The sequence below is a fragment of the Lytechinus variegatus genome, chromosome 14, assembly GCF_018143015.1.
Source record: "Lytechinus variegatus isolate NC3 chromosome 14, Lvar_3.0, whole genome shotgun sequence".
Classification (NCBI taxonomy): Eukaryota; Metazoa; Echinodermata; class Echinoidea; order Temnopleuroida; family Toxopneustidae; genus Lytechinus; species Lytechinus variegatus.
The window spans coordinates 11,892,776-11,904,408 of NC_054753.1; the positions used below are offsets into that span (position 1 = coordinate 11,892,776).

At 35.5% G+C, this 11,633-nt stretch overlaps 1 protein-coding gene across 1 annotated transcript in view; it reads left to right on the top strand.

Annotated features, from left to right (window-relative positions):
• Positions 1-11,307, top strand: part of LOC121427993 (mitochondrial 2-oxoglutarate/malate carrier protein-like) — a 37,204-nt gene extending 25,897 nt beyond the window's left edge. The window contains exons 6-11 of the mRNA XM_041624571.1: positions 1,178-1,256; positions 2,537-2,627; positions 3,659-3,749; positions 5,571-5,670; positions 6,342-6,393; positions 8,080-11,307. Coding sequence (XP_041480505.1) covers positions 1,178-1,256; positions 2,537-2,627; positions 3,659-3,749; positions 5,571-5,670; positions 6,342-6,393; positions 8,080-8,232 — 566 coding nt within the window. The 3' untranslated portion in view covers positions 8,233-11,307. The remainder of the gene's footprint in view (positions 1-1,177; positions 1,257-2,536; positions 2,628-3,658; positions 3,750-5,570; positions 5,671-6,341; positions 6,394-8,079) is intronic.
• The last annotated feature ends 326 nt before the right edge of the window (positions 11,308-11,633 follow it).

The window sequence follows — 11,633 nt, forward strand, 5'->3', positions numbered from 1 at the left end:
GAATGATATACATGTAGAAGTGGAGGCCATATCAAGAGCCTGTGTAATACAAGTAGTATATGCCATTGAAGGTATTGGTAATTACTCTTACCTTTGAAACAGTTTGAACACAAGTTTGAATCCGAGGCATACATGTAGGTCAGAGCCTTGGGACTGTTCCAAAGCCGAAAATGTGTGGATAATTACTCTAATGCCCAAGCAAATGATACATGTACAATTTTGCTTGATAGGACAGTGATTTGGATCATTGTTCATAAACCATCCTCATCTCAAAAACCATGGCTGATATACATGTACTTTGCCGATGACATCCTATACAGTTGTGCTGCAAAGTTTGTGAACCCCACCACAAAATACACTCCTACATAGCTGTTAAAATGTAGACAACAGTACTACAAGATTCAGCAAGGCTAAAGAAACAACCTTATTGAAAGTAAAATTTGATCACCACTGACTTCAGAACTATCTAAAACTTTTGAGCACCATTGTTGCTGTTCATTAGTATTTGTCTACACTTTAGGCAAAGTGAATAACCAGTCATGTACACTTGCACAACTACCTACATGTAACTGTATGATTAGGTTCCACTTTGTCATCTCATAATCAAGACTAATGCCTTTCATAGGGGTCAATATTTCTGTATATATCACACTTGATGCTTGTGTGTGTTTTTACATGTTGCAGGCAAAGTGAATAACCTGTCATGTACACTTATACATTTACCTACATGTGACTGTATGATTGAATTCCATTTTGTCATCTCATAATCAAGACTATGGCCTTCCATAGGGGTCAATATTTCTGTATATATCACACTTGATGCTTGTGTGTGTTTTTACATGTTGTAGGCAAAGTGAATAACCAGTCATGTACACTTATACATTTACCTACATGTAACTGTATGATTAAATTCCATTTTGTCATCTCATAATCAAGACTAATGCCTTTCATAGGGGTCAGTATTTCTGAATATATATCACACTTGATGCTTGTGTGTGTTTTACATGTTGGAGGCAAAGTGAATAACCTGTCATGTACACTTATACATTTACCTACATGTAACTGTATGATTGAATTCCATTTTGTCATCTCATAATCAAGACTAATGCCTTTCATAGGGGTCAATATTTCTGTATATATCACACTTGATGCTTGTGTGTGTGTTTACATGTTGTAGGCATGGTATCAGGAGCAATAGGTGCTTTTGTTGGAACTCCAGCTGAAATATCACTAATAAGAATGACATCAGACGGCAGGTGGGTAACGTAACAATTCACTTCATTTTATATCAATTCTTTGACAAAAATTCTAAACACTCGAAAGAGTGATACAAATGAATACTACAAGTAGGTCATATTGCTATACCTAAGTGTAGTAGAAATTGAATGTGCAGACCTAACCTGTTCAAATTGAACTAACAGTAGGAAACAAAGATTTAATATATTAAGATTTATTTTTAAATTATACATTGAGTGTTGTACAAATTAGAAGTACAAATTGGAATTGATAATGATACAAAGAGACAAACTAACACATTTTTGTAACCTTAAAAATGATCCCTGTTAACAATGTTGCACCAAGTGAAATTTAAAAATGTAGTTCATGTATAGATGAAGTAAAGAAAATAATAATATGCAACATTTACATACCATTTAATACAATGTTTCTGAGCACCACATGATATTACCCTGGCTTTAGCACGGCTACTCTTATCGGGTGCTCGAGCATTCAAGGAATTCTCTGTTTTTATGTTCTTTATTTCTTTGTAAAACCTCATGAAGACATGTTGCAAAATTTTGCAACATTTTTCATAATGCCATCATGTTAGCATGATGTGACTTGGTCACATTCTGATGCTTCGTCTGGCTGCTTCAGGAACGACACATCACCAAAGAAGGTCTGATGATGCTTTCATGCTTGGAAATGAGAGCATACAAAAGACATGTAACTTTCTTGATTTTGGCAAAAAGAATGTTTTCTGATATTCTCACACCAAGCAGATGAACCCTTTTCCATGTAAAATCCATTCTATACTTTCAGGCTACCAGTGGCTGAGAGGAGAAGCTAATGCCTAAGCTAGAATCACAAGAGAAGGTCTCCTTACACTTTGGTCTCCTTTTACTCTAAAACCTGACACTCAAAATTCTTTCACTCAAATTCCTTTATATACTTTCAGGCTACCAGTGGCTGAGAGGAGAGGCTAATGCCTAAAGTTAGAATCACAAGAGAAGAAGGTCTCCTTTCACTCTAAAACCTTACACTCAAAATTCTTTAACTCAAATTCCTTTATATACTTTCAGGCTACCAGTGGCTGAGAGGAGAGGCTATTGCGTAAAGCTAGAATCACAAGAGAAAAAGGTCTCCTGACACTCTGGTCTCCTTTCACTCTAAAACCTTACACTCAAAATTCTTTCACTCAAATTCCCTTCTATACTTTCAGGCTACCGGTAGCTGAGAGGAGAGAGATGCTACACAAATGTTTTCAATACCTTAGCAAGAATGACTCTTACACTCTAATTCCTTTCTATACTTTCAGGCTACCGGTAGCTGAGAGGAGAGGCTACACAAGTGTCTTCAATGCATTAGCTAGAATCACGAGAGAAGAAGGTCTAGTAACACTTTGGCGGGTAAGCCTTTTTTCATCATTCTTGTTGATGTTGAGGTAAATAAAGACAGAGGCCCATATTCTGAAGTCTGGTTTAACTTTAACTCAGGTTTAAAGTTGTAGCTTAAGTATGGGAAGCCAATTGTTACATAAATCACTTACAGTAGAGACATCATACTTCAGCTCATTTGGCTATCAAATCATTCATAATTGTCTTGGAAGTATAAATAGATAATTGTCTTCTCCATCGATGAATCGGGAAAGAGCACAGTAAACATAAGAAACATAACTTAATACAATTTTGATACTTTTGGCTTCCCTTACTTAAACTACAACTTTAAACCTGAGTTTAAGTTAAACGCGACTTCAGAATACGGGCCAGATAATTTGTAGGCCTCCACCCACTCTATGTGGTTGGCAGAGGCATTTCATTTTGGGTCATCTGTCAATATGTCCATCTGTCCTGTTTGTTTTTCACACAATATCTTTAAAATAATTTGAAGGACCGACTTCAAATTTGTTCTAACAGTGCATAAAGGAGTGGAGATATTATTATGTTCAGGGTAACAAGGTGAAAGTTAAAAGGTCACAGAGGTTATTATACTGTATACATTGAAATATCTTCTTGGGATGATAATCTTGTTTTTTTATCTGCTGTCCAAATTAGATTTACACATTTATCACCATTCTTCTATATTAGTATAAAACATGAATATCTAGGCCCTCTTTCATGAGAACTGTGCTCGTGGGAAAATCATAAGGTACTGAAATACTACCATTTGATTGAAAGCAAATTTGTCCTGGATTTTCCACATTAAAGGCATAATTGCAATTATTTTACCCTCTTTTGCCCTCATTACTTAATCTCCCTTCTCTCTCTTGCTTTCTATTTTCATATCTCTCTGTGTCTCCTATCTTTCTTGATTTATCCATCTTGATTTCGCCACCTTGGCCTCACGCTTTCCTTTCACATCTCTTTCTACCCCCCCCTTCTGACTTCCTCCTCTCTCACCCCCTCCCTGTCTCTTTTTGTTGACCTTCTCATTACTGTAGGGGTGTGGTCCAACCGTTGCCAGGGCGATGGTTGTCAATGCAGCTCAACTTGCTTCCTACTCACAGGCAAAACAGTTCCTACTAGGAACAGGTCAGTCATATGCGTATCCATCTTCTATTTACTTACATGTACCTATACTAGCCAAAGCCAATTGATTTTTTTTCTCTCAGCCCTTATTTATCTTCTTTTTTCAAATTCATATATATCATCACAGTTGGCTTAGTACTTTATGATATTCAACTGTCTGTTTTTACTTTGATGGTATTTTTGTGAATGGAAATGAATCAAATCTCAATTATAATGTACATGTAGTTTTAGGTATTTCTTATAGGTATGAACATCATGTAGTAATTTACAAAATGTTTATTCTGAGTTTTATTTTTAATGTTTGTACTTTTTGTATTTTTCTCATTTAATCAGCGACTTTATTCATAGGTTATTATGAAAAAAAAATGAAATAACATGGAAATACATTCAAATGGAAGATTGATGCATCACATAATACACATAAATCTACATGTAAGGCATGGAAAGGAAAAAAGAAAAGGACTCCCCCTTGGTATTTATGAATTTGCAGAAGTTTTCAGTTATATTTTCATTTTCAGTATACATTAAGAATAACTGTTTTAGAAACACGAGTAGGGGCAACCAATACTTGGTAATTCATAAGATTAGAGAAATTACAGATCAGTAATGAAAATGGTTGTTATTTCAAATTACTTTCTGAAACTGTGACCTACATGTAGCCATTTAACATAAAGAAATATATGTATGATCAGTATTTACAACTGATCAGAATTTCTGGATCTAGTTTGCCACAGAAAAGACATACACTTGACCCTAATAAGACTGGGGTGCAATATTTTTTTACCACTTCGCTTGCTGACTTTTTGCTTTCATGTCTCGCCAAACTTTTGAGACCAAAATTGCGACTCCCGGGTACGCGGTTCCAAAATTACGCAACATTTGGTCAGAGCATGCAGACCAAAATTGCTCAAAGACGTGAATTTGTGTACAAATCCAATGCAAATAGTGTTTTTAGAAAAAATTCATGAATTTATCAGTATTTTCCCTTTTACCGAATGAAATAATTAATTTCTTCTTGTGTATGTCCCAGATAATTTCCATTGTAAAACAATAATAAACAAAAATAAAAAAATACAGAAATACATAAGAAATTTAGAAAAAAATAAAGTACATAAGAAAATGTTTGTGATGTTAAATTTTTTCATGTACATTTGATCAGATTCCTTAATAAAGAGGCTGTGAACCAAAAGCGTTTGAGGGGCATTACCGGTATTTAGTTATTTAGAGCGAATTCATTTTATGTATAAATTACATGTAGCATGATTAATTAATTTTGTGCAGCATTTGATCTTATAGTTTTGTAGATTATGCCATGGGTAATGCGCATGCCAATTTTCGTCGCGATTAACTACGGAGATCATAAGGGGGGTCCAATAAGTCACCCCTCCCCATTTTCGTAGGCGTCGGAATAGCCAGGGTAAATTATACAATTGACTGTATCTGTCACACAATAGGCCATGATAAGATGTGTAGAGAACCAAATGAATGTTTTTCTTGATTGGAAAGGCAGCCTGATTTGCCAATTATTGATAAAAAATTTAACCATACAAGAACAATGATCTCTAATGAATGTTTACGAAATTTGTTTTTGGAAAAACAATGCTTAATAACATTCTTATAAATGGATAATTACATTCTTACTATTCTCATATATCTCCAATGTCATTTTTTACATAACTGCCTATGGTTTCTAATCACCCTGTAATGACTTCTTCAAGATGTAATTATTTTGTTTGTCTAAATAATGATTTGATCACGTCCATTTATTTTTGTTTTTTAAGAGTAGTAATGATTGTATCCTTGACATAATTTTGTTTTGTTTAGGTTACTTCCAAGATAACCTTCTATGTCATTTTGGAGCAAGTATGATCAGCGGTTTGGTCACCACTATTGCATCCATGCCCGTCGATATTGCAAAAACAAGGTTTGTTTGTGGGAAGGGGCACATTAAATGGGCATTTCACATTGACTTTTAGTTTATTGGAGTGAATGTAGAGAAATCATACAAATAAAATAGTAACAAATTCTCAAAAATTTGATAAGTTTCGCAGTTATATTGTGTCTATATTAAGTTGATCACATCTCCAATTGAGGGAGGCATGATGAAAATGGCCCAATTCTTCTTGTATTCTAAAAGGAGTTAGGATCCAATCATAAAGAATAATAGATGAATGGATGGATGGATTGGTGGATAGATGGATGGATGGTAGGATTGATGGATGGATGGTAGGATTGATTGATGGATGGTAGGATTGATTGAAGGATGGATTGATGGATGGATGAGTTGGTGGGTGGATGGATGAGTGGGTGGGTGGATGGATGGATAGATGGATGGATGGATGGGTTGGTGGGTGAGTGGAAGGATGGATGGATTGAAGGATGGATGGAATGATGAATGAATGGATGGATGGATGAAAGGGAGAGGGGGAGGAATGGAGGAAAGGAAGAAACATGAATAAATAAACAAGATATATAGTACAGAAAATACAAAATAAGTTACAGCTCCTTCATTAGGCATGATAGATGAATGGCATCTTTTCTTGATGGTGCTGGGTTGGTAATTTTAACTCTCTTTTTATTTTCTATTTATCACAGAATTCAAAACATGAGGATAATAGACGGAAAGCCTGAGTACAAGGGTGCTATTGTAAGTACATCTAGAGGTATTTAGGGAAGGGGTTTCAGAAATACTCATGAGGTGTTGCAAAAATCTTAAATTGATTTAAAGGACAAGTCCACCCCAACAAAAAGTTTGTTTGAATAAAAAGAGAAAAATCCAACAAGCATACATGTAACACTGAAATTTCATCAAAATTGGATGTAAAATAAGAAAGTTATGACTCTTAAAGTTTTGCTTAATTTCACAAAAAAGTTACATACACATCCTGGTCGTTATGCAAATGAGGAGACTGATGACGTCATCCACTCACCATTTCTTTTGTATTTTATTATATGAAATACTCTAATTTTCTCCCCATCGTCAAGTGACACAAGGATTTATTCCTTCCTGAACATGTACAATTAGCATTGTTTAGTACTATATGGTTCAGTCAAGTTGGTCCTTATTGTCAAATCTGTAAAAAATGAAATATTGTGTAATTCAAACAATAATAAACAAAAGAAATAGTGAGTGATGGACATAATCGATTGACTCATTTGCATGTCACTGAGTTGTGCATATCACTATTTTGTGAAAAATAAGCGAAACTTAAAAATGCCATACCTTCCTTATTTTACATCCGATTTTGATGAAATTTTCAGCGTAATGCCAGTTTGATTTTTCTCTATTCATTCAAACCAACATTTTTCTGGGGTGGACTTGAAATTTAAGTAGCAAATCTGCAATTACAATAGAAAATTGCTTTTAATGTAATTTATAAGGCACCTATTCCATTTAAAACCCTGGCCTGCATGGTGCGAGTAGATCCGTGTGTAGATGCCTTGTAGTTATCTTGAGTACAGTCACCAGCACTCATCGACGCTCTATCCTGGACAGAACTCTCCCAGACCTCCCCACATCATGCCGGCATTGAAGCAGGAGGCAGAACAGTAATATTGAACTGTAGCTGGCCATTAATGCCTCTAATTGCTCACAAGACCAGTGTTTTAAAGTTGAACTGGTCCTAAAGCTGGTTAACTGATATTGAGATGGTGAACTGTAGCTGGCCATTAATGCCTCTATTTGCTCACAAGACCAATGTCTTAAAGTTGAACTGGTCCTAAAGCTGGTTAACCGATATTGAGATATTGAACTGCAGCTGGCCATTTGTGCCTCTAATATTGCTCACAAGACCAATGTCTTAAAGTTGAACTGGTCCTAAAGTTGGTTTTGAACTTTTGATAAAAGAATGACAATAAATGAAAATTGTGACAAAGTTGCATCGAAGGATAAAAGAGGTTTGAAGTTCCAATTGTGTTTGTGTCACCTGTATACCTAGCTTTATTGATAAACAAAGTAGCTGCAGTAAACACTGTTTTCATGAGAAAAAAAAACACATTATCATCCACATCTAGATTAACATTAACTGACCTTTGTAAAATCATAAAAGCTATGCTGAAAAACGATCATTCTAAAGATTACCAACACAGTGGATTATTATTGTTTGAAAAAATCCTGACCTTTTGGTGAGATGTCTTGCTTGGTTTGTTTATTCCTCAGCAATATTTTTTTACAGAATCTTTTGCCCATATTTTGCATTTATTCATGAATGCAGACACTTGGGTAGTCATTTTATTGAATTCTGTGCGAATTCTTTTTGAAATTGTTACCAAAACTGGCATTTATCTTTTTAATTGTAGATATTATCCTGTCTTTTTCATGGTTTTCCCTTAGGATGTTCTGGCACGTACCATACGGAGTGAGGGATTCTTTAGTCTCTGGAAGGGCTTCACTCCATACTACACTCGGTTGGGTCCACACACCGTCCTCACCTTTATCTTCTTAGAGCAGTTCAACAGGATCTATCGAGAAAGATTCATGAAATAAACACACACTACGCCATCATTAGATCTTACCGTAGCAGGCACGAGAGGAACAAACAAGGGAAGATTTGGGACTTTTCCCCATGCATGGACTCGGTGGCGTCGGAACACTCATATCAGACAAATGATGGGAAGAAGAGTTTGTTGCGCATTGCCAATCCAATACTTCTGCATGTTTAAATGTTCAGGGGCCTTTAACACAATGCTTAACAATGATCGTAGAAGAATATCTCTATGCATAATTGCATTGAAACAATTTACAATCAATTGTGGAAAATCAAACTTACGATCAATCGCTAACATTTGTGTTACGGGGCCCCTCATGCCAAGGGCAAAATATTGTGTGTCAAACATGACTTACACCTTCAATTATTTGGCTAATCTGAATGTTCCGGCTTGCTGCATGTGCTTTTCCTCGTTTATAGTGTGAGGGCTGACATATTTAATGTAGGTGGCAGGGGGGTTGAATTCAATGTTTTCTACCTCTCTCATTTTATTTTGACCCAAGTTACTCTAAGACATTGGCCTTCAGACCCCTTTAGTTTTTAGTCTGAACCGATCATCTATTTCATGCCTAGGTCATCAAGCATGTCAAATATCTTTTTGTACGGTTAATATACATATTGAGTTGAATGTATTGTATACATTTCCCCGCAAAATTATTGCGCCATGTAGGCCTCTTGATAGAAATTAAAGCAATAAATTGTCCCCAAGAAGAGGAGGGAAAAGGAATTGAAAGATTATTATAATCATATGGTCAGTCCCTATAACATGGGGTAAATATTGTGTTATGCACAGGAAGAGGGTAAAATGAATCAAAGTGTATTTTGTGTTAATTGAACTTTACCCAACACAAGATGATTGAAAGGCTCACTGAAATAATCAATACTTTAATTTGTCATTTTCTGTTTCTATTCTCGCAATCCAGTATTTATTCTTACATGAATAGCTTTGACCATTCTCAGGTACTATTAAATAAACTAATAATTGAATGGCATTACTACTGAATATGAGCTTGTAATAACTGCGTTGCATCTAATTACTGCGTCCTCCAATAATTATGTGATGTTGCCTGTTACATTGAATGTGACTTGTAGAATTATTGGATGGACTTGTTTTGAATATAAACTTGTTTTTCATGACTCTCTTTCATCTAATTGCAATTAGTTTACAAAGCCTCCTTTATTATATGTATTCCCTCTTGAGAAATGTTATGGTGCAGTGGATGAGATGAGGGATTCTTGAAAATTTAGTACAGGGTTCTAAACCCTACTTCAATGGTAATGTTCTTGGTCTAGACAGAATTTGAAATTTGCATCTCTTTACCCAGGTGAAGAAAGGACGGGGGGGGGGGGGCATAACACATAGCTTGGTGATTTTCACCACTGATTACATTACACTTAGATGTCAATGTGATTAATTGTATATTTAAGCTTTATGATCAAGCTCTATAGCCTGGCTCACTTGAGTTTTTCTGCTTTCGTCTAAATGCTTATTACCCAATTTCAGCCAGCACGGTCAAACACAACACAATGAATTTAAACAAGTTTATACAAGGTCAATGCGTTAACAAAAGTAGAGACATCGTGTTCTTACTTGCTAGTTTAAACTTTTTGTAATCATTCGCTACCGAATGTAATCGAAATCCGTTAAAGAAGAGACAAGAGGCGACCGGCAAATACAAATAAGGCTTGTGATTTTGAGCAACAGCAAGCAGCTTGCGCCGGCCATTGCAGTTTTGCCACTGATTTTAATTCAACTTGGCTCGTTTCAGCTCGCATTACCTTGTGTTACTGCATTGTAACTGTGTACGAGCTTGTACACAACAGCGTGATGACCACAAGTGTGTGAGCCGGGTTTAAGCATTGTATTATAGAGCAAATGTGATGACATATTTCAGCTGATGTCTCAGTAACATGTCAGGGAAATCCCACTAGCTCAGAGGATGATTTCATGTATTCAGGATTTCAAATCCGTAAAAATAATTTTAAATAACCTCGGCAGTTTAACATCATTAGAGACAGATATGTTGTGGCTCAATGGATAACTCTCCGGACTTTGAACCACAAGGTTGGGGTTCAAATCTCACAACAGTGCTTGCGTCCTTTAACAAGGTATTTATCTACATTTATGTATCTCCTTCCACCCAGTTTTACAATCATTTTTTTTTAATTAGTAAGGGTTATTTAGATTTGAGATGCCAGTGAATTGGGTGCATGCATGAGCCTATACACTTGTCAAGTTTTCATGCACAAATTAATACAGGAGTGGTCGGTCTGTAGTGTCCTACTCTTCGGCTTCCTATTCTTCAGCGAATATGCTGACATGATGTCAACTGTTTCAAGACCAACATGAAAGGAGTCTCACATGGCCCTGCTTTATTCTGTTTGAGTTAACTAAGTTACTAATATGATCATTTTTTTTGTTCAATCTATGGTTTTGAAGTTTTTGAAGCATGTTTTAATTTTATGCAACACAGTTCATGAAAAAAATTGCAAGAAACTTTTGGCTTGCCATACTCCTGTGGGATGAAAACTAGAGCATAATGTTACATACAGTTCTATTATCTATTTGTGGTGGCTTTAAAGGAGCCAGCCTTGGGAGATCTAAATTTGATTTATAATCATGTGCCACTTCACGGATGTTTGAATAAAAACAAACTTCTCCTCATCATGAAAAAATTCCCCTTTTCACTGTGGATGTTAGCTTTATAGATATCGCAATGAATGAATTGGGGTAAAAGTGTGATTGATTTGGTTTACTATTCCAGTATTAAGTGTTCAATGTACTACAAACATAGGGATATGAATTGATGTATTTAACTCGTAGGATTTTGAATATTAAGGTTTCAAGACTTCATTTTGCTGAAGATAATATGAATAAAGTATTAGTGCATGTCAGCGTTTGTACATAGATATATGACTATACAAGCAACACAGTTGCAGATGGGTTTGAAATATAAAGATGAAATTGAATATATATTGTTTTTTCTGTGCTTGCAGAGTGCTGTTCAGGATCATTTTTATCCTGTAAAGTGCACCAGACTGCCCTAATGAGAATAAAGTTCTTAAACCCTTTTAAGAATTTGAAGTCAAGTATTCTGTCTTTATTGGGTTTCTATACGTCAATGGTAAATGTTAAGTTTTTTTCAGTCTGATGTTTACCCGTTTGTGCAGTATTATTTAGCCTTGTATTTTCTTTGGCTTCCTGCAGAAAGTAGTATTAAAGTGATGACATAACGTCGGCCTTATGCCAAAAGGGCCTTAACCCGATTTTAGGGGTTCTGAATATTTTATAATAAATTTAACACATTTCATGTAAAACTTAATAACTTAACACGTTTATCGAAATTGGCTTCAAAAGCAAAAAAACCACCACAAACTTTTGATTATTAGAGAGGCCAAA